At 33.5% G+C, this 25,571-nt stretch overlaps 1 protein-coding gene across 10 annotated transcripts in view; it reads left to right on the top strand.

Moving 5' to 3' along the window:
• The window catches only part of LOC143203982 (transmembrane and coiled-coil domains protein 2), a 78,701-nt gene that overhangs the window by 3,791 nt on the left and 49,339 nt on the right, over positions 1 to 25,571 (top strand). For 4 of the 10 annotated variants that reach the window (XM_076416357.1, XM_076416361.1, XM_076416356.1 and 1 more), the window contains exon 1: positions 22,720 to 22,868. The exons of 4 other annotated variants lie outside the window; for them this stretch is intronic. In XM_076416357.1, the coding sequence (XP_076272472.1) occupies positions 22,840 to 22,868 (29 nt within the window). In that variant the 5' untranslated portion in view covers positions 22,720 to 22,839. Of the gene's footprint in view, positions 1 to 10,173; positions 10,521 to 11,409; positions 11,594 to 22,719; positions 22,869 to 25,571 lie in introns of those variants that run through there. 2 more of the 10 variants (XM_076416366.1, XM_076416364.1) reach the window with 2 other exon arrangements.

Genomic DNA, 25,571 nt, shown 5'->3' with positions numbered 1-25,571 from the left:
AAACTTTTACAGCATGTGTGGATAAGTGACCATGGATAATTTAAACTCCATTAACTCTCAGTCTGTTAATATCTGCTATTAGTGTTAATTACGTTGTCAGAAAAATATTTTAACAAGGAGTTTGCGTTAAATTTTGTGTGAAATAAAATTAAATCAATTTATAGGACAATTTGGTGGCTTTTCCTTAGATAACCACTAAAAAAATTGAAGAAAATCTTATGATATTACTATGGAGCTATGCATTGACCGCAAAGTTGTTTTGGACCATTTCTTTAAAACTTACTAGAAAAAGAATCTTAACGTATGAGTTCAGCACAAAAATAGCCAAAGAGCATAAACTTGAGACGTTTCTTTTCAATCGAAAGAATCTGAAATGGTGGGCAAAACGTGGCGAGGCGTTACAAACGTTTGTGAGGCCAATCCACCATGAACTGCTTCCAGATTATTAAGCGGTTGATTCTCGATTTTTTTGTAGACAATTAAAAATATTACGCCCAAAATTGAAAGAAAACAGTACGACATTAAATAATAAGAAAGGAAATGTCTTTCATTGTGGAAACCCTAGACCACACACAGCTTCTTTATCAGCTAACATAACTGGCTCAGGTATAGCACCCCCAGAGTTTCAATTTACCGCAATTTTTCAAATTTACCGCGTACAACGCACGAAGAATATGCAGGATTGTTGGGAGTAACGCGAGAAACCATTTCCAACCGCTTGAAAAACATGTAAATACTCCAAAAGCTTGGATATTTTGTGCCGTGTCAGTTAAAGCCAAGAGGTATTGAAAGACGTTTGGTCATGTGTGAAATGCTGCTTCAGCGGCAATATCGGAAATGTTTTTTGCATCGTATTGTTATTGATGATTAAAAGTAGATCCATTATGGTAATCCAAAGGGAGGGACCACTTGGTCATGCATCAACATCCTCGGCAACGCCAAATATCCATGCCACCAAGCTAATGCTCTGTATTTGATGGAATTAGCTTGGTGCGATATACTATGAGCTGCTAAAACATAATGAAACCATCACTGGGCATCGCCATCGACTCCAATTGATGCATGTAGATAAAATATTGCTTTTTAAAGGGAAAAAATACAATTGAAGCAAAAACTTAGCTTGATGCCGAGTTTCCGGACACTGCCCTAGGAAAATCAACCATCAAGGATTGGTATGCTAAGTTTAGAAGTGGTGAAATGAGCACCGAAGGCAGTGAACGCAGTGGAGGCCCAAAAGAGGTTGTTACCGACGAAAACAATAAAAAAATCCACAAAATGATTTTGAATGACCGTAAATTGAAACTGAATAAAATAGCAGCACTCTAAAGATATCAACTGAACGTGTACATCATATCATTTACGAATATTTGGGTATGAAAAAGCTCTGTGCAAAGTGGGTGCCGCGCGAGCTCACTTTTGTGATGATTCGGAGCAGTATTTAAAGATGATCAAGCGTAATAAACTCGGTTTTTTTGCATCGATATGTGACAATGGATGAACCATGGCTCCATCATTTCACTCCGAAGTCCAATCGACAGTCATCCGAGTGGACTGCACATGATGAACCCGCTCCAAAGCATGGGAAAATAGTCGACTGGCAAGGTTATGGCGTGTATTTTGGGATGCGTATGGAATAATTTTCATTGACTACTTTGAAAAACAGCGACTATTAGATAGTCTTATTGGACCGTTTGAAGGGCGAAATCGCCGAAAAACGACTGCATTTGAAGAAAAAGAAAGTGCTTCTTCACCAAGACAAATGCACCGTGTCAAAAATCCATGAATTGGGCTTCGAATTGCTTCCTCATCCAACGTATTCTCCAGATCTGGCCCCCAGCGACTATTTCCTGTTCTCAGATCTCAAAAGAATGCTCGCTGGGAAGAATTTTTGTCGAATGAAGAGGTGATCGCCGAAACTGAGGCAAATTTTGAAGCAAAGGACATATCGTGCCACAAAATGGTATCGAGTTGAAAAGTTGGAGGGTGGCTATAATCATTGTATCACCCTTGAAGGCAATTATGTTGAATAAAAAAAACTAATTTTGCCAAAAAAAATTTGTTTTACCATGGTAAGCCGGGGACTTTTCAGTTGATCTGTTATAGGCCTAATAAAAGACGAACTTGTTTCCACACCCAATGTAATAAATATTTGTTGACAACAATCTATTCACTTCGAAACTTACCTTTTGTGTAGGTCTATTTTTAGTTTATTAACTGACGAATATGTTAACTTTTACGGCGACAAGCGTGATGATTCCCATTTGATACACGCAATTAGCCGACCGTAATATCCGCGATAGATGGCGAGCATTTGGTTCTTTTGATCGATTCCATTCTGCACACACCCTGTTCCTGCAGACACCCGGGTAACCGAAAAAATGTGGGCGTAGTTCTGGTCCTTTCACGTGTTTTTTTTTATGCGATGGCTATACGTTCCGCCATTTCGTTCGCCGTAGAAGGCCTTCGGAACGTGTACGTATGAAGGTCCGAGATAAAGGATGTTCTAAATAGGGATTCGAACAATGGTTATTGTCTAGTTATTAGCCGGCGCTGTTGTCGCTTTCAAATAATAATAATAATAATGAGCGGTTCGACGACTTGCAGTTTCGGAGTCGGATCGGGCCACACGCTCTTCAAGGACCGTCGTTCGTGTGTACGGGGTGTGATGGAAAAAAATTCGGCACTTTCTATTTTTTTTTCGGTTCGTTTTGTTTAATATCCTGTGGGTTATTGTTTTTTAGAAAGTATAATATTTAAATGAATTTCAATCTATAAAATATGTTATGAGACAAAAGTTCTAGCGAATTTCAGACTGAACTGCGACACAATTTCAGTCAGTTAGAAAACAGGGTAGAAAAATTAGAAACATCCCAAGACAAGTTAAAGGAAAACAAAAATGGCTAATTCATTCTTAAGAATTATAACATGGAACGCAAATGGCTATATCAGCGAATATTCTGAGATCAAATAACATAAATATAGCTCTTATATCGGAGACTCATTATTACTCATTATATTATACATTGATACGGGTTTCGAGGGTTATATTTCGGAAATAGGAAAAAGAAACAAATAGATAAGCTGAGAATATATTTTTATTGTTTTTCAAAGTACTCCCCACGATGATCGATACACTTTTGCATACGCTTAAACCAATTTTCAAACCATTCCGAATGAGGTATCTTCAAAACGTGATTTTTGAACGCTTCAATAGCTTCTTCGGGCGATAAAAGTCGTTGTCCACGTAGTTTATTCTTCACGAATGGGAATAAAAAGAAGTCATTGGGTACCAAATCAGGGCTGTTCGACGGATGACCCATCAATTCGATGTTTTGAGTGCTTAAATAGTCTCTTGTTTGTGCCGATGTGTGAGAACTCGCATTGTCATGATGAAGAACAATCCGGCGTCTCTTTGTTTTCCATATTTCACCGAAGACTGCTGGCAAACAAATGATTGTGTACCAATCAGAATTTACTATTCTGCGATCCTCTGAGAAGAGACTGAGACTGAGAGGCACTGTTGCAATATGACCAGTTTTCCCGAAGAAACAGGCCACCATTTGGTTTGAAGTGCTTCGTGCGCGAACAACATTTGTTGGATTTGGTTTATCTTGGAACAGCCATACACTCGACTGCTGCTTACTTTCGGGCTCTTACGAATATATCGATCACTCGTCATCTGTCACGATTTTATAAACGTCTTTCGGAGCACCGCGATTGGCACAGCTAAGTGTTCATGTAAAATCGGATATATGCTGGTGGAACTAATGCTTAGAGATGACGCTTTGAGCTTCATCGCCAAAAGTCAAATTAAGTTGATTGATGCACTCTTGTGATAATACACGTCGAAAATCGTAAAAAATATTCGCACGAAAATGTTCACGATTCAGTTCCAATTTTTGCCAAGACGGAACTTTCAACTAAATTGGAAATAAACAAATAGCGTCCGTGCGACAAAATGTTCTGAGTATGTATATATCAGATGGACTCACATGACAACAGTGTTGCCAATTCCCGAAATATATATAGCGACCCTCTTATGCATACTGGATATTACACCCTAGTGAATGTGCTCGAGGCGGAACAGCTTTAATAATAAAACGAAATATACAGCATTTCCAACAGCACGAGATAAAACAAGAAGAAATACAAGCTACGATAGTTAGCATTGAAATGAAAGGTGCTGAAATAAACATAGGAGCTATGTACTGTCCGCCAAGATACAAAGTAGCACAACAATACACATTTATTTTTAAAATTAGGCTCAAGATTTATTATTGGAGGGGACTTTAATATTAAACATACAGCCTGGAGTTCACTATCAATAAGCACCTGGAAATGGAAACGAATTTGCTCGCTGTAATAAATATTACTAATTCTAACTATCATTCATGGCGTAAACCCACTTACTGGCTTACCGACAGTTATAAAGTGGACTTTTACTGGATACTGGACTTTTACATTTCGGAAGGCATCTCATCAAATGATGTACAAATCAAGAGCTTGTGCGAGTTATCATCTGATCATTCCAGTATTGTTAATCTCACTAACAAATTTACTAACTGGGACACGTTTTGATTTATAATGCAGGAACAAATCAGTTTAATCGTAAGACTCAAATGTATACAGGATCTTGAACTGCAAACCCGAAATATAATTGAAAAAATTCGGTCTGCTGCAAAAGAAGCTACCCCAACATCAAGAGAGAAAACAGAATATTAGGTAAATTACCCCCTTTTGAAATTAGGGAATTGTAAAAGAAAGACGAAAAGCTAGAAGAGTATGACACGAAACCAGAAATGTAAAACATTATTTATTAGAATCAATAATCAGACAAATCAAAAGATTAAAGCATGTAAACAGAGTTGCTTGGATTATGGAAAACAATTCGGAAATTTAAAAGACCAATTACTAGAATCCAACCTATTAAAAAAGATTGAATCGAATGGGTTCGATGATAAAAAAGCTGAATTATTCGCAGAACATTTATCTAACATATTCCAACCGAATAATATAGAATCTACGAAATATGTAAATCTAATTTCTCCAATTAAAGTGGCCACAGAAATTGAAAAAAGGGCTCCTGGAATTGATGATATTTCACCTAGGTTAATGAAAGAACTGCCACAAAAAAGCAATAATCATATTGACATATATATTCAATGCCTGTTTGAGACTGAAGCATGTTCCGCCTGTCTTAAAGTTGCTGGAATAATTATGCTTAAATAGACCTGACAAACCGGAAGGACAAGTTGGATCTTACAGGCCTATTTTGCTGCCCCCTGAAACTACTATTAGTATAACCATTTATAAATTTCCAGTTTGAATTTCATAATCACCACGTGACAATCGACCAAGTGCACACAACATCGGTTGTTGAAAGTATATTTGAAGAAAACTAATCTGAATATATATATATATATATATATATATATATATATATATATATATATATATATATATATATATATATATATATATATATTGCTAAAATTGTCCACTTCCTTATTTGCCTTTAGCCTGTTTTAGGTTTTTTGCATGAAGGCTTCTTGTTGAACTCGTGATATCCTCGCTGAGATGTAGGAGTTAAGAGTTCAACGTATTGCTTAATTATTGAAAGATGGGAAAAATTGTAGAAAATAATGGTTTAGGGTCTCGGTGAATGGAGGTAAAACGAAATGATACAGTGGTCTTTACATTATGTGACCGTTATTTAGTGAAGTTGTATTAAAAAGTGATATTACAAAATAGATAAAATGGATGGCAGCGGTGTTATCTGGAGACTAGGCTCGAACAGTCGATGGTGGCACGTCTGAATTCAACGCTGGTCAGATGAACGAAAATACCCTTCAATCACATCCTAGATAAACGTCCCGGGGTTGCCAGATAATCGTTATCATTTCATAGTTGGCAGAGCTAGCACCCCGTCCGTATTCAACATCTGGGATTATATTTTTGGGTATTTTGTAGACCGTTATTCCACGATGTAAAATTCGACATGCCTCAAGGTCGCTACAATGGATTAATATATATTGTACTAATTTGTCTTATTACTTAAATTACAAAAAAAGATCAGACTTTGCCTAATATAATAAGGATCTCTGAAGTGCTATTTAAAACAAGAATATAGTCGTCTCACAGACCTCCTATATGCAATAAACGTATGTGTGAAACTGGCTTACTGTTCTCGGTGATTTTGGATCGTGCATTCAACACAATTCTGATGCGTCGTTATTGACGCAATACAAGTAATTTATATGTCTGGCACAAATAATACGTGCTTAAAAACAGTGTAGTAATATTAAGTATCTTTTGTAAATTTAATCTAACTGTGTAACGATAAAATCTTTTTCAATAATTTCGTCTAATTTGATATTTTTTATTTGATATAATGATTATATATAATGATTTGTTATTTGATATAATGATTTCGAAGATATTAAAAAAATCTTACCCCTATTTCTCATATTTTAATATGCCAATGTCAAAAACAGGTTTAAAACGTGTATTACTACATGATGGAAATACTTATAGTCTGTTAAAGTTATTTTGTATATAAGTATTTAAATTTGTGACCTCAAAACGTAGCAATGTTGCCGCATCAGCTCTGAGTTTTAGTTCAGTTTGGTTTTGGCATACAACAAAATTCCAAGCTAAATAAAACAAGTGAACAAAAATGTTATCTAATATAATTTATTTTAACATTATAGTACATTTAAGAACTACAGTTAATTATACAGCCACAATAGTTTATAGGTTAGAGTTATAACCTCTTATCACCTTTGCTTTCAAGAATTTTGAATACGTCTGACAACTGGACGACTTTGTTAGGCTCATTCGTTTACATATTCGAACTAATCAGGCAGCATTGTGTCTCTTTTTAACTAGAATAAAATGAGAAGGAATAAAAGGAGAAATGAGAAAAATATTGTCTGATTCTAAAACGAATTTACAAATTGCGACATTAAGCATCTTGATGACGTATGTACAAAAATACTTTCAATAGACTATATGCTTTATTGCATGTTGCTTATCGATTCCGCATAAAGAAAAGACTTAATAATAACTTCACAAAAAGTTTATACACCGCATGATTGGATGCTGTGTGAAGTTTTGGAAGTTTTGATAGGTCGTGAAGGAAATCAGCAGAAATAGATACTAGTCTATAACTAAATAATAATTACTAATCATATTGCGAGAAACATAATAACAGCAGTTGTTGAAAAGTCATGCGAATACTGCCCTGCAATATTTCTGGATGTCTCATAAGTTTTTGACCGAGTATGCCCGTTGGGATTAATCTATGAAATGAGCAAATAGCTACCGCAGAATTACTGTAGATTGCTGGTATCATATATTTCCGAAAGAAAAAATACAATCGTTCGAAATCGAAAAATAGTTTGGCTGGAGTTCTACAGGGTAGTGGCTTAGGACCACTCCTCTATCTGCTCTATACTGCTGATATCCCAACAACAAAACAAACAGTACTTGGAACATTTGCCGATCATACAGTTATCATGGCAAAAGGTGTATTTCTGTCTAGGGCTGTTGAAAAAGTACAAGTAGCTGTCAACAAGATTTACAAATAGACTAGAGAGTGAAAAATAGAGCTTAATAGCTCCAAATCGCACACAGAAATTCTGCAGAAGAGAACCTAGATGTGTAAAATGTTCAGGTAAACATATCACCACAGAGTGTAGAAAACCCAAAGAAGCTAAGCCGAAATGTGCAAACTGCAATGAAGCGCATCCGGCAAGTTATAGAGAGTTGCTAAAACACTACAAGAGAGGATAAATTAAAGTAGCTCACGTTAAATCTCAAGAAACAATGAGTGAAACCGAGGAACAACCGAAAAAATATAACAACGTTAATGGTGAAATAGCTTATGCCCAAAGTATCAGTCAAAGTAACTAAAGAGACACCAAGGAAGATGAAGCAACCACCAACGAATTGCTACTTAAACTAATAGGAAAGCTGGACAGACAAGAAAAAATGATCGAATATTTTTCCGAAAGGATTGAAAAACTAGAAATGAAAAACATTAGGCCTGTTGCCCCAAAAACCCGAAATGGCAAATAAAGATATCCGAATAGCAATTTGGAATACTAATGGAATCCAGCAACATCACGCTGGACTACAAGTATTCCTAGATATGCAAAAAACAGATATTTGCCTAATATCCGAAACCCATTTAACAAAAGAATCTTTTATAAAATTTAGAGGATATACATTCGATCATACCATACATCCAGCTAACACCGCAAGAGGAGGAAGTGCAATATTAATAAAAAAGAACATTTCCCACCATCAAGAACTTGGAAACTACCAAGAAAGGGAATTATAAAACTCACCAACTTGATCAATACAGCATTTAGATTAAAACATGTCCCAGACATTTGGAAGATGGCGGAAATTATAATGATCCCAAAACCTGGGAAGTCACCAAACGAAATAAAATCCTATAGACCTATATCACTGCTGCCAGTAATATCTAAGGTTTTTTAAAAATTTCTGTTGAAAAGAATAAAACCGATCATAGAGAGAAAAAACCTAATACCAACACACCAGTTTGGGTTTATTAACAAGCACTCAACAATTGACCAGGTCCACAGAATAACAGATGTTATTGAAAAAGCCTAGGAAAGTCAAAAAGTATGCTCAGCTAGATTCTTAGATGTAGCACAAGCCTTCGATAAGGTTTGGCATGAAGGCCTTGTTCATAAACTACAGAAAATGCTACCAAAACAACACACTGAACTATTAAAATCATACATTACAGCCAGAATGTTTAGAGTCAAACAAGAAGAAGCTTACTCTACAATAAAAGAAACTAAAGCAGGTGTACCACAAGGAAGTGTACTGGGACCAATGCTTTATCTACTTTACACTTGTGATATACCACAAATGGAAAATATCACGATGGCTACATTTGCTGATGATACTGCGATTATAGCTGTCGGAGACAATAGTGAAGAAGCCTCACGAAAATTACAACAGGCAAATGCAATATAAATAATTGGACACAAGCTTGGAAAATAAGAATTAATGAAAGTAAATCTGTACATGTGCAGTTCACCTATAAACAGACCGTACAAGCACCAATAACATTAAATAACACTATCATTCCATATAGCAACAACGCTAAATATCTCGGAATGAATCTCGATGCAAAACTTCGCTGGAAGGAACATATAAAGAAGAAAAGAAAAGAACTGGAATTGAAATATAGGAAAATGTACTGGCTAATTGGAAGAAAACCACAATTATCAGTACATAATAAATTGCTATCATATAAGCAAATATTGAAACCTATATGGACATATGGAGTTCAATTATGGGGATGTTCTGCAAAGAGTAACATAAATGAAATACAAATTTTTCAGAACAAAGTCCCGAGAGGTATTGTGGGTGCACCCAAATACTATAGGACTGATTACCTACATCGAGACCTTCAGATACCCACAGTCAGTCACGAAATCAAGAGAATTGCAAGGGGGTATGAGGAAAGACTCCATTCTCATACGAATATTGAAATATTGCAACTTTTGGATACCATCAGAACAGGACACAGACTCAAAAGAAACAAACCATCTGATCTTTTATAAACATTATTTCGATCGATCATGTATAAACATTATTTCACCAGAGACTGAGTTAGGGCCGATGGGTCCTCCTAGTTATATACCTAGATTTAAGTTATCATAAAGAAATTGTAGGTTAGACGGAAACGACTAGTAACAATATATTAATTAAATAATTAAAAAAAAAATATCTTCAAATCTGTCCATGTTAATTTTACGTTGCGGTGAAATGATAAACATTTAATTATCACTCAAGTAGTTTAGTTTTATTTTAATTTAGGAAATACTTTTTTGTACTTTTTTCTCATTTACATTAGAGAGATTCATTCTCATTTACATCTTCGATTAGTATTTGAAAATTATTAAAACCCGAAATTACTCTTTCCCCAACCCATTATATTCTAACAAATTATTTGTTTTATTTTCCATCCGAAGCTATCGATATAAATTAGGTTTTTCATCGATTACATATGTCCGGATCGAGTACAGTTGCACTCAAACAGCTGAACGGTATTTCTGGACGCGATCCCAGAAATAAAACGTCATTTGTCTGGAAAATGTTCACCTGCGCTGCGTTCATCATCCGAACAACACTTCGTATTCGACGATAGCCGCTGTTTTACGCTCGCATCGCGTTCCCTTCCCCGTTTTTACGACCGCCTTTGGTTTTTTAATCGCATAGTCGGAAGAGGAAGACTTAATTCTCCAAGAGGCGGCATTTTCCGCTTTACACACGCTGATCGTTTCTTAGCCATACGTAAATATCGCGTTAAGAATCCCGAGCCAAAAATACAAAACGCGGAATGGTGGTTTTTGAAGATAGACGCGAAACGAAAAAACGGACGAATTTTAATGTATGACGTACATCGTTATTTTTTGAACTATCAGTGCTATAATATTTATGTATTCTGATATTTGCATTATGCTCGGCGGTTCAAGGTAAAATACGATTTATGGAAAGTTTTACATTTCAAAATTAGGTCTCCATAATTTAATAAATACCACCAGATATGTTACTTGTCAAGAACACCGCAAAAACTAGTTATTTACGTATTCATTTTATGAAAAAAAATACACTTTTTTAAAACAAAAAAATTGATATTACTACGCGATTCCATGTATGTTTATTAGCGACATCTATTGGTAAAATGCGAGGTGTCATCGTAAACAACTTAACCTAACTATTAAATTTGATGGTTTTGATCACAGAGTAATATAGATGCAACTTAATAGAGGACTCTGGTGCAAAGTTTTGCTTTGCCCAACATCCAGAGGGAGCCATAATCGGCCATTCAAGTAATATTTTACTGTGAAGACATTTGATTGGCTCATATATATATATATATATATATATATATATATATATATATATATATATATATATATATAATGTATATAAACATTATATATATAAAACCAAAAAACTTTGGTGCAATACAAATCAAAATTATCTCTTCCATCTCTCCATCAGTACTTTTAATATATTATCCTAAAGATTATTATGGAATGTGCAATTGAAGTGTTTTAAATTTACTTTTTTTAAAACATTTGACAAAAATTTTGTTATATTATCGACGTGGCAAAATCGCTGAATAAAATAAGACATAGCTCAAAGACCTACTGACAGTATAATAAAACAATTTTGTTAGAGTCCTGGACACGAGATATTGTCTTGCCTCTATAAAATCAGTCTCAATTTTTGGGTCTACTGATTTACTTATAATTTTATGTAAGGAAAAATCACACTTAATTTCTTTTTAAAAAAGTTTTACTAAATAACCTGAGATATACACTACGGTACAATGTAAAACTTTGTTTGCTCTTATAGGAACATCTGGACTGAAGTTATAGAGTCAAGTAATTAACAGTAAGAATGAGCAGAAAGGGGGATACTGGCTGAATGAATACAAACTTTACCATTACCTTCTGGAGTTTGTTCAAATGTCGATGATACTTGCTTCGAACACCCTGGTTGTGGGCCTGGAACGATGGAAATAGGCACTACAAATATAGTAAGACAGTTTAGAAATGAATGGTAACAATTATGAACAGAAATTTGACTGACTCCTTCAATTTACCTTCTATATAATTTTGATTTTAATCCACTTCCATTTGTACATATTCTGGACTCGTGGTATTATTTTCCGCATCACTAAATTGTTCATAAGTACTTAAAGAAAAGTTTAATGTATCACAAAAATGTCCCACATGGTAACGATCATAAATCTGTTTCATGTTTAACCCAACCAGTTTAGGATTGTTAATGTTCTCCACTCATTTCTTAAAGATCGCTTTTTTAACGGAAAACGATGATGCATTTCCTCACTCTGCATCCGGACACACAACACTTCCTAGAACGGGAATGCATTTCAACTACCGACTTGTGCAAAACAAGTAATGTGTTAAAGGTAGCGACATCTACATGTTGGACGTCGCGAAACATTTCGCCAAAATTTCCTATGAAGTTAAATCTCTATTTCTCTATGGTTTTGATATATTATATATTTGAATACTAATCATCAAATACATTTAAAATATACGGCGATGTTACTTTGTTGTATCTCAATTGTCAATTTTGATTTCAAAGATCTAAAAGTGGTGATTGTAATGTCAGTGACGAAACAAAACGGTCTGAAGGACTAAAAAGACTTATGGGATAAAAAAAAACCAGCTCAAACTCTAAACAGATTTGATAACGCCTTTTTAAAGTGAAAAATGATCAAGTTACATACGAGCACTTAATAACCACATGAAAAAACATCTGGATTATTTGGTAAAGGCATTGCTGTCAACACAGCTGTTGTGTTAGAATAATAAAACAACTTTTCTGTTTAACAATGATGTAAGTTTTTCTGGTTAATGCTATTTTCTTATAGAATAATGGTTTTGCAGTATGATAATAGTTATATATGCAGTACATTGTATTAAATTGCCTTTGATTATTGTTATCCAAACCTTAGATTTAGTATCTTCGAGTTTATAGCATTTTGACAGGCTAAGATATTTACAGGTGCAAGGCGCAGTGCTTTGATTTATTTGATTAATTGATGCTTTTGTTAATTTTTTCAATAAATTTCGTAACGTTCATCATTCATCTGGCTTTACTTTTAAGAATAATTATAATATCGTAATTAATTAAAAGAAACCCATTAATTCAACTATATCAAGTCACACGATCATAGTGCTGAATTAACTGTTTTTTTTTGTAATTACTTCTGGAAATACATGGTGCTTTAAATCACTCCATGGTTTTAGTTCCTGTTTTATTTGGATCCTATACGCTGTCAGAACTAAATTCACCCATCAAATACTTGCCTCGTCAATTCAGCTTTCATTCCTTCCTCAACTGTTCATTGATTCTCACATCTTAATAGAATACCTTCATTTTTAATTGCGATTTTGTTATGGATATACTGACGCCTAATTGTAAGCATCAACCAATATACATTTCTGGATCTTACAATTTTCACACATTACAATCCTCGTGAAACTTTTAACGATATTTAAAAATAGTAGCACTAAATTTATTCCTTATACAGTTGTGAAAAATATAGACTTGTTGCAGGTTTGTAAAAAATTATAAATGAAACATATATGATATCTTTTACCTTCCTTGTTAGAAATTCCAATAATGCATCATTGCAAGACTTCTTTTCACAAGTCTTGCACCATTTGGTCTAGTGTTTTCATGCAAAAGAATGACTTCTGTATCAAGAACTAGTACTGATTTGTGCTGTAATATTTCTTAATTTCCTCAACTCGTATTATAGTCATTATTCTTCCATCTACAACTTTCTTAAGCCATACCATCCATCTGGTAATTTTTACCAACTTTTAGAACGCTCGCAAGTTCTTTACTTGCTTGATCTGGGTGTACCATATGTCCAAGAATTTTTGCACTTCTTTGTCTTCTAGCTTTTTATACTCCTTATATCCTTCTTTGTTATTGATATTATAATAATTACTTGAAAATGGTCAGCTTCTCGATGAACTTTCACATGTGTTTGGCGCATCTTGGCAGGGAATTTCATCTAACAGGAATAATACTGAAAATTGAAAATATTATCTTTATCATTCATCTTTAGCGTATGTCAGCAATAAATAACTTCAATAATATTTTAAAGTTTATTTATTACATTGTTACTAGTCGTTGGCGATTAACCCTTTGTCTAGATATAGGACTAGGATATAGGAGGACCCATTGACCTTATCTTTGTCTCTGGTGTGTTGAGTGAATGATGTTTATCTATTAACATTGCTGTTTTTCTATTAAATGTACCTCACTACACTACACAAATCAAATGATTTGATTCTTTTAAGTCTGTTTTCTGTTCTGGCGTTATCCAAAAGTTGTATTACTTCGATACTGACGTGAGAATGTAGTTTGTCCTCATTTGTTCTTCCAATTCTCCTGATTTCCTAAGTGACAGTTGGTATCTGAAGGTCTCGGTGTAAGTAATCAGTCCTGTAGTATCTTGGTGCACTTCTCAAGACTTTCTTCATATGTTCATAGAGGCTCAATACTTGCTTGTATAATAGCAATTTATTATCCACTGATAATTGTGTTTTTTTACATGCTCTTTCCAGCGAAGTTTTATATTAGTTTTATTATACGTGAGCTGCATTTCAATAATGACGGATAAAATGTGACTCGTGGTAGATAAATGTTGAAACTATCAAGCATTAAATGCATAACGTTAAAATTACTTCCAATATTTGTCATTGATAATTAATTCCTGTATAATGTCTATTATATTATCTGTCATGGGTACTGCAAATAGGCTGCAGTTTTTTTTGTGCTAAGAAACATTAATTGATGATTTTTCTTTATTATATTTTTTCATTTTTCATTTTTGTCTTCTAAACATTGTCTATGGACTTATCGCTGTTTGAAATAAAATGGTAATCCTTAAACGGTATGCAGAATGATAACACACATTTGTGTTAAACAACTGCTTTGAATCATTTTGTATTCTATTTACAATACTGTACATTTAATATTAAATAATCCTGCTGTCGTATATTTTTACTGAACTATAAAAAAATAATTTACCTTAACGTAAATTTCCGAGAAAAACACTTAAACGAAGCTTTTTAATCTCTTCGATCCATCTAGCATTCTTCCACTTTACGAATATTCGAACTCACAAAGGCCCCTTTATAGTTCCTTGAACTTTCTTTCTCTTTTATAGTTTGACTTGGTCCATTTTCCATGTCGTATATAGTAAAATGGTCTAAATTAATATTCGTATAATTCGTAATGTTAAATAATTTTTATTTATATTAAAAAATAATCTATAAGCTGTGTGTGACAGTGAATCATTTGTGGAGGACCGGTTGATATAGATGAGGTGTTCAGTCATCTGCTTTTCTGATATGATTGTGATCCATCACATGATCAGTTATGATAACTTTAATCATACATACTTTTATCACATTTACAATTGCCTGAAAACATAGTGGATAGCATCTAAAAATAGTTTAACAATTTCTAAAATAAATAAAATAGGAAATAACATGACGAAAAATATTAGTATATTAGTCACAGTATTTTCTTTTTCAAATACATGGAACTATTTAGAACTATTGCACCAGTAAAAGGATCAAGGTTCCATCATCTTTTTGATACATTGGTGCCATTTCAAATTTGCATAACGTCTGTTGTTGCACACTAGGGAAATCTGAACAATTTTGGTTTTATTTATATTTATATAAATCTCTTCTTAAATCCCCTTACTTTTCGTATTATTTACTTAAGGAGGTAACCTAGTCCAGAAGTCAAACATTTTTTTTTGTGACTAATAATCATTTTTTGGGATTGATTTTGGTGTGGTTAAACCACTGTTGTGTTACGAGCTGCTAAAACTGAAAGATAATTTCACTGACTGAATCTAAAGGAAAAATAATTTCTATACACTATAACTTGGCTCAGATACATTTTGAAATTCTAAAACTGGATAGTTCCCTGGACCAACGGAATTTTATCATTTCTGTATCGCTATGTTGGCAAAAAGATGGGAAACAATCCTAGAAAATAAGTTTTTTTTTAATCTAACGTGTATCAATTTATCTTATTGAATGTTTATGTAAACGAGAAAATAATAAGAGTTATATTGAGATTTCAGAATGTTAAATAAGCGTTTTCTTAATTTTTACGGGGTAAAGTCATATTTAAAATGTTCATTAAAATATCTTGACGGGACACAAAATAATGTCCGGAAGTTCCTAAAAAGCTCTCCCATTAGTCCGGATAATTCAGGATAGATTTATTTGAAACAGAAAGATTATTTTTCTATTAATAAATATAGCTTGTGATCACCAAGGACCGACATTCGAATTTATTGGGATTTTAGAGCCTTGGAGGTTTATACAATTTTGTGAAAATAACAAATTTATTTCATCTCTTTACATAAATTAATGCATAAAGACGAGTTTCTTTGTTTATATGAATACTATAAAAATAATATACAATTAAAGATGTTAAATCGATACGTAATGGTGAGGCATGTCGAATTTTACATCGTGAAATGACTGTCTACGAAGTACCCGGAAATATGATCAGATGATGAACACGGTCGGGGTGCAATAACGGCATCAACATATTATCTGGTAACCCCACGACGTTAATCTGGGATGTTATTTAAGGGTTCTTTCGATCATTCAGTCACTGACCATTGTTCAGTTCAGACGTGCCACCATCGACTGCCCAAGCCTCGTCTCCAGGTAACACCGCTGCCATCCCTTTTACTATTTGTAATTTCCTATTTTTATATAACGGTCATATCATGTAAACACCACTGTTTCACTTCGTTTTACCTCTATTCACCGAGTCATATAAACAAACCCTAAAGGTTCATCCATATATTGTTATTTTAATAATCTATGTTCATAGAATAATCACACAAGTTAATTTTCCCCCCAAGATAAATTTTTCAAGTTATGTAAGCAACAAAAATCACTATCAAAGTACAATGTGCAGCGACCGCTACTACCCTTTAGGCCATCGCTTAAACATCTTCATTAAGTTCAAGGGTTGGCAACGCTGGTGGATCCATGGAACCATGCTGTTCCCGGCTATAAAAGAACACGACGATGTCTCTCTTTTTTGTACCCCTTGTAACAGTATTACTTCCATAGTACTTCCGTACTTCCTTAACCTGATCCTGTCTATCCTCCCGTCGACCACATGTAATATTTAATATATGAAATAAACAAGTTTTTATTCAGCCAGTGCTTTCTGTTCCCGTGCGAATTCTTTCCACAAAATTATTAGTGAGTGTTCCGATAAACAATCGTGTTGTCAGCCACACATTCCGACCGACAAGACGAACATTCCTACAAATGTATTCTCAAGAAAGCGTCTAATAATAGTGCTACCAAGGCCAGCAATATAACTAGCAACCACTGTATTCTCCAAGGATATATGTGTTCAGAAATTGAAAACACCCTTGACCCCTTGTTTGAATTCGAGATCTCGAGCTAGTAAAACATTATAACCATGAGTCAACTTCGGTTAAACGATCTGTTTTGATAACAAAGGGAAGGAGACTCATCTATTGAAGTAAACAGGCGAGTGCGAAACATAATGCACCATCAATCTTTTTGCGCATCAGGAAACTCTATAAACAACCATAACGAACTGGTATATGATGGTACGAACTCGACAGACTTCGAGCTCTATTTGTGCTATATTGGCGCTTTTATGCCTCTTATCAGTTATCCGCTGTGTTCTGCAATTGTAACTTTTGTTTACGATATTTTTCTTGACCTTAACCTTATAGTCTATTATCAGATATGTCGCTTATATGTAGCTATTCCTGGGATACACTGGCCAAACGTAGGATCGATTCGTTCGGTAAAGCGCGAGAATTAAGTTTATAGTATCGAATACAAAATTCTAGTTAAGTATTTAGATCAAAGGGTTTGTTAGTGCCAAGTCATTTATAATATCCCAACAACAAAAGAAACAGTAATTGGAACATTTGCGGACGACACAGTTATCATGGCAAATGATGTACCTCTGTCCTGTGTTAATAGTTTCAAATCTGTCCATTTTAATTTTGCGTCGCGACGAAATGACGAAAACCTAGTTATATCACTTAACGGATGACCGATTCCTCAAAAAGAATCAACCAAATACCTCGGAATATATCTCGATGGTAGATTAAACTGGAAATATCACATTAGACAAAAAGCAGAGCAGATTAGACTCAAAGTCAAGCAACTGCACTGGTTAGTCGGAAGATACTCTCAACTTGACCTAAATTCAAAGAGATTGGTTTATCAGTTAATCACAAAGCCAGTTTCGACCTATGAGGTGCAAATATAGAGTTGCATTAAAACATCAAACCAATTGGTAATCCAACGCACCCAAAACAAAGTTCTACGATTAATTAGTAGTGCTTATCGCTACGTAACCAACATAGAGTTACACGAGGACCTCGAAATTAAATGGATATACGAAGTGATTCAAGATTTCGCCTTAAAACTTGAAATAAGGTTGCTGTTGAAGCAATACAGCTACCGGACAAGACGCAGGAAATTAAAAGATTGAAGCGAATTGTTTAGTCTATAAGTGTATTTTCAACTTTAGCTTAAGTAGTTTTAGTAGATTAGTGTTATTTTAATTTGGAAAACACACTGATGTATTAATCCTGTAGCGACCTTGAGGCATGTCGAATTTTACATAGTGGAATAACGGTCTACAAAATACCCAGAAATATTATCCCAGATGTTGAACACGGGCGGGGTGCCAGCAGCACCAACTAGAACACGATAACGAATAGCTGGCAACCCCGAGACGTAAAATTATTTCTAAATTCCCATTATTTTAGAAGGCACCTCGTATAGAAACAAATAAGCTAAGATTAATGGCTGGCTATTGCCACTTTACTCATACATATCTCATGATTACACTAATCTATATGTTAAAGAAAAGAGATAAAGGGGTGTAGAGGGGGTAAAGTGGGCAACGATACTCCACACGTAGGCCAAGCTTGTAGGCCAAGATTGATCATAATTTATATTTTGTGTAAACTCACAAAACGATTTTTGTTTACCTAAAAAATAAGGTGGAGGAATACTGCAGATAATTAATTTTTCCCATATATTCATCCAAAAATATCAGAAATTTAGTATTATTTAATAATTGGTTTTTTGATAACTACAGTATTCTTTAAATATAATCTTATCACCTTTGTTATTAGGTTATTGAATAATTGTCATTCATTTTTATCAAACCTAATATATACAGTCGTCGAACTGTATATATACCTGTCATTCTTCTGTATTCTGGGTATTGATAAGATAAGTAATTTCAAGAAACAGAAAATCCATTAGCGTTTTCTGAAAATGATGCCTCATATCTTAGCAAAAGGTTTTTAGCTTTAAATCCCTATAAATATTGATAAAATATTTTTGGTTGTATTTTTATAAATATTTATCCAGTATATAAATATATAACCAGTATTCAGTATAACAAAGAAAAATACATTTGTCGATATTTTGTTGTAGTTGTTTTGTCGCTCTTACCAGCTATTGTCCACTTATTTGTTTATATTTTTGATTCAGCGGTGAAGTAGTGTATCTGTGTTCCATTTATAACTATTGTTACAAAAACGTATTAAGTAAAAATCCAAAATTCTACTGTATTTATATATATTTTCATATATTTATGAAAGTAAAACTGTTTGTAATCTAATAATTGGAATGATATGCAATCTTAAAAGCTTAAAAGCTATCCTTTAAAGGTTTATACTATTTAGAAACCATATAGATGTGTCAACAATGGTGCAATTTCTATTATTTTTAACAATAAACGTTTTCAAGAATGTGTAACCGTAGATAAAATTGACTGGTCTTTCTCAAGACAGATTCTGTCTTGAAGAAACTTCTTCCACTTAATAGAAACCTAGTAAAAACACCATGACTTGTCGTCTAACAATTGTAACGACATGAAATTTTGCCAGCTATACTTTGAAGGTTCGTACTTTCCAGATATTACATGGTTCCATCAACAAAAGTGATATACTTATCATTTTTGAGTTCTTTAGATTCACAAAGAGATATGGTCATGTCGAAAACACTCATTAGATTGAAAGAAAATAATCGGATGTGGAGTAGACCAATATCTTTCCTTGTAGTTAGTAACAGTTGACATAAGTAAGAAATGCGCTTCAAACATTTTTTAATGAGTATATTAAAAAGGTAGAAGAAATCGACGGACACAAAAGGCAGCCCCATTTGGCAAATAAAACTATCTCAGCCAGGCTGTATACCAGATATCTATCTATATGTTCAAAATAAATTAAAGTTAAAATTGAATACACTACAGAAAAAATATGAACGTTGTATATAAAAACATAGCGGCCCGCTCCGACTTTGCACGGGCATAAAATATATATGCCTATGTCACTCAATGAAAACATGATTAAAATCGATCCAGTATTTTTGGTTCATTCATTACTGCCCTTGGTCTGCACGCATTAAATTTGGAGTAAAACAATTCCTCTTCCCCTATACCTACTATGAAGATTTCCTGCTATCTTTGGAATATCTAAATTCATACAATTTTTATTACATTACACATTTTTAAACGCAAATTTTAAATTTGTAATATCTCCGAAAATATTTGTTTAATTTACATGCTGTAAGGAACCATATTGATCTATATTAATTGCACACTGTATTTAAGGTACTTAATTCGATAAGGATTAATGCCCTATTGCTTAAAATAGCTTCGTAAATAAGCCATTTTCTCACGTAAAAAGTAAACAATAAAAATGGTTAATGTGGGTTATCCCAAAAAGATAAACATATACCATCGCGGACTTTTTTGTAGGCCTTTTTATGGTGTACAATACTGTAGTACATTAATTTGATCTAACTCGTAGGGTTAGGCAGCGTTTTTGCTAATTGCTAAATAAGCCTAAAAAAAAATAGGTTAATTTACGACATCACGTTAGAAACCTCTAAAATTAGCGATGTTGCCTTAGTATATTATGCATGTATTATACATATAAACCTTCCTCTTGAATCACTCTATCTATTGAAAAAAACCGCATCAAAATCCGTTGCGTAGTTTTAAAGATTTAAGCGCACATAGGGATATAGGGACAGAAAAGGCGACTTTGTTTTATACTATGTAGTGATTTTGAAATATTATACACATTCATTACACAAAACTGTATACTTTTTCGTAGTTTATTATCTAGTACTATATGTAACATAACTATTATCTAAGATGCGGTAGAACTTCTAGTACTATAACACCTACACAGGCACATTATTTAAATGAAGTAAACAACGTAAATAGACTAACCCAGCAAACAATTAGGAAGCTCTACTTTGCGTCATCATAATTGATTAATGTTGTGTCATTGAAAATGTCTTGGAAATGAAATAAATGATAATAAAATGGCCTTAGGTCAGGGCTGTATGGTAAATGATTCATTATTTCCATACAAGCTTCAATGATGCTTGGTTAAAATACGAAGCATTTATAATTTTTAGTTCTTTGTTTTTGGTTGCTCCAGTCAGTTTTATCAATCATCTACAATATCTGGGTAATATTTTGATATAATTCAATGTGTTTTATGTTTACGTTATCACTCTTGGACATATTTTTGTCAATTAATTATTCATAAAGCATCATGCGGTATAATGAATGTTGAATAATGCTATAAACAATCGAATTTTTTGATTAAAATACAAAAGATTTGCCTTTGTTCAAAGACTATGTAAGTCATTTACACCACGTTAATTAAAAACAAACAGATGAATACTGTTAAGTAATACATCTCTAAAAATGACTACTATGATCATTAAACTGTCGCTAATAGTTAAGGTTGACTGAAGTCTAAGGTTATCCATCTGTGGGTTTGTGTATTCACTTTGATCGACTTTTGCGATTTTGGTAAATTATTCATCTTCTTTTGGTTTTGGTCTATTCTTCGTATTTCAATTTTTGTGACATATATTCAATACACTTTTCGGAATTCTATGTCCACATCCACTGAGCTACTGTTTTAAAATTGTGTGCTATTACTTAAAAAAACTGTTATTTGATATAAATAAATGTTAAAAGCGATCGAATTTAACAATTAGATTAGGTTGATGGTTCTGAGCAGTGTTTGAAGATGATCAAACGTAATAAACCCGAGTTTTTGCGTCGATATGTGACAATGGATGAAACATGACTCCATCATTTCACTCCGAAGTCTAATCGACAGTCATCCGAGTGGACTGCACACGATGAACCCGCTCCAAAGCTTAGGGAAACGCAACAGTCGGCTGGCAAGGTTATGGCGTCTGTATTTTGGGATACGAAAGTGCTGCTTCACCAAGACAATGCACCGTGTCAAAAATCCATGAATTGGACTTCGAATTGCTTCCTCATCCACCGTATTCTCTAGATCTGGCCCCCAGCTACTATTTCCTGTTCTCATATCTTAAAAGAATGCTCGCTGGGAAGAAATTTTCGTCGAATGAAGAGGTGATCGCCGAAACTGAGGCCTATTTTGAAGCAAAGGACAAATCGTACCGCAAAAATGGTATCGAAAAGTTGGAGGGTCGCTATAATCAGTGTATCACCATTGAAGGGAATTATGTTAAATAAAAAAACAAATTTTGCCAGAAAAGTGTTTCTCCGTATGGTAGGCCGGGGACTTTTCAATTGACCTGTTATAATAAGATAAACATTTGAGATGAAGGTGTCAAATATGATATAGCATCAGTTACGTTACTTATTGTAAATTGTTTAAAACTAATTCACAGTTTTTATATTTTGATTGTTGTTAGTACACTGTTAAAAACTGTGTCACAATCAGAAGATAATCGATAACAACTGTATCTTATAGTTTCAATTTTCTATTATCAGTGATTCGTATTGTGTATTTTCATAGGTCAGAATTAGACGAAGGTTATATATATACACCAGTCCGACACCGGTATATTCCGTGAGCTTCTAAACACATTAATCAGTGGAAAAGAGGTGAACGAACTTTTTTTTTAATTTCCGATACCTGGAAGCGGTCTGTCTTTCTATCGCCGTTTCTTCTACGGCCAGTATATTAGCAAAAATCGCACTAGCACCATCGATTTGAGCGTTGTAGTTATCAAAAGAACCTCGTTGGGTTCAAGACTTATCTTAAACCGTTCGGTTTCCTTGTCTTAGTAAAACGCGTCGGGCTGGGTTAGGCTCTTGAATGAACGGGTTCAGTATCGATTTAAATGTCAAGTAGGCAAGAGTGGATAAAAGATGCAGCTGACCGTCTTGGATATTTTGAGGTACGTGAATATAAACAAATGCGTTTCCGTCACCCTGTGTTAACTGTGATTTTTGTGTTGTTATTATTGTGTTGTGTTTGGTCATTATCGATAATTTTAGACCATCTATAAATATATTGAATTGATTATGAATTGGTTTGTTATATTATGGTTTATCTTTATAATTCTATTTGTGCAATATACGATTTTTTCTGTTATACTTGTAATCAACTGTATTTTGAGTCATGGTTGGCCTACGTGTTTATCACATTTTGATTTAAATTTATGAAATATGTATGATCAAACACACTTCTAACTTATTAGATTCCTTGGAATCGTTTTTATCATACTTGTTGACTTCCTCTTCCACTCCCTCTTCGACTTTCCTTCTTATTTCATCTCTGCCTATCTCAAACAACATTTATTTACTTCACCGTAACATCTTTGTCCATCTACCTTGTTATTACATTTACAATTTCTTCATGATTGCGTGTTGATGAATATGAAGCTAATGATGCACAATTAATTTTTATTATATATGGTTCTTAATATTCTCCTTTTTATTATTTTTCTTCGACTTCTATATCTGAGAAATATTTTCACTTGTGTTATATCTATTCTGATATGTGTACCTTGCATCCCAAGAAGTTGACAACAAGATGTTCGAAATGCAGTCATATCTCAAATCGTTTTTCTTATGCACGTCTTATTCAATTTCTTTTGTTTTTTTGTAGGTATTCAGTGGTTAAAATTTAGCCGTAGCTTATTCTAGTTAATACTCTTATTCTCTCCTAATCAAACATAACCAAAATTAATTAAAAAAAAGTTATGTAAGAATGCCAAGCGTTGTTATGTATACTAAAATAATTTCAAATTGACAATATTTTCAAAGCAAATTGCACTTACTCATTGCACTAAATCACTCATGAGCTCTTGCAACATTCATTTTAATTCAATTTAAACAAAACCATATAAACATATCTCCTACCTGCAATATTTTAGTTGGTGTTTTATGCATTTACATAGGGAATCGGAGACGAATTATTGAAATTAATCTCAATAAAATTTACTTCTTTAACAATTACTTTAATAAGTTACACGGTACTCTAATAAATTTTGCCTTTGGTCTCCTATCTTGTGTTTTCAGATACTCAAATTCATGAAAAATCTTAAAATTCAAACTAGATCCCTTAATATTTATATTATTATCTGAAGTAGATGTTTGTGGATACTAATATGAGTGAGAAAATTCTCCTCTTGTGGGTAGATAGAGCACGGTTGCAAATTTCTTTTTGCTATCTGGTTTGTAGTTATGGGAATGTATTTTAGTATCATCTTTAAGTTAGTCACTCGCCAATCGATATGCTTAATACCGAGAACCGTGATTGATGGTACGCGTTGATATTATAAATCTACGATAGAAGAAGCAAAAAAAAATACATGTATATGAAACATAAGTGTCATGAAATAAGTAGAGTTGTTAATTGTTAAGTTTTTTTAACTTTTTTTAGTGCTATGACAGTCCTATAGTCTTTTTTTTCTAGATTTACATTGTACACAAATATATTGTACAAATTTATTTTATATTAGTTATAAAAATACTTTCAGCCCTATAAATTATACCTTAAACTCTCTTATAACCCAAATTATAGTTAGTGGTGGGTTTTTTTTTGTTCTAGGTTTATGTAGACATATTTATAACGATCTATTTTTGTGTTTTAACTGGAATTATGGAAACAACAAACTTTCATATGAGATCACTCACCTGGACGGCCAAGCCGATTAGAAACATTTTGTTTTAATAACTCATTATTTTGACACAATCTCTGTTTTATCAGACGTTGAACAAATAACGTTTTTATAATAGATCGTGCCACCGTTCGTACGTGATTTATCGCCGTTTAAAAAAATATGCTTTACGTTAAAAAATAATCACTTGGAATTTCGAACATTATCTTTTCAGACATTTGTTGGAATTAATTTTTAAAATGTTTTATAATAAAATACATATTTTGAATAAGTTCTCATTGTTTTCGAATTGGTTAGAGGCTGGCCCATGATTGCAGTGTTGATTTTCTGTGACTAACATTGTCGTCATACAAAAGCCATGTATTCTTTTTTTTTGAATAAGTCGTGATTCGGCGAATATTCATAATCAATTATTTCGTGTTTCCATGATGAATAACAATGACGATGTTCTTCATCAACAACTTCAGCACTATTTTGAAAACACTGAGCTATCCCTAAACTTTTGTTTTACCATAACGCATGGGATGAAATGTCTCGAGCGTAACAAAGAAAACGCGCTTTTTTTTTCAAAATTTTCTCTATTTATCAACGTAATCTTCATCAAGAGCCATCCAATCATTCTAGCGCCGCCCTAACATTTCAATACCACTTTTGTAGAATGATTTATCTTTTGCCTCAAAATAGGCCTCAGTTTCAGCCATAACCTCTTCATTCGAGCAAAATTGGTGGAAGTTCAATTCATGAAGTTTTGTCATTGTTTTGATTGACTTGTGACACTGTGTGTTGTCTTGATGAAACAGAATTTTTTTCTTTGCCATATGCGGTCATTTCTTAGCAATTTCGCCCTTCACACACCCCAATAACACTATATAATATTCACTATTGATGGTACTTCCTTTCTTAAGATAGTAAATGAATATTACACCACGCACATCCCAAAATATCAAAGCCATAACCTTTTAAATAAAAGTTTAA

The sequence above is a fragment of the Rhynchophorus ferrugineus genome, unplaced genomic scaffold (assembly GCF_030347505.1).
Source record: "Rhynchophorus ferrugineus isolate W39M unplaced genomic scaffold, kcgeb_rfMv2 rfM10, whole genome shotgun sequence".
NCBI lineage: Eukaryota > Metazoa > Arthropoda > Insecta > Coleoptera > Curculionidae > Rhynchophorus > Rhynchophorus ferrugineus.
This window is presented reverse-complemented; position numbering and strand designations above follow the sequence as displayed.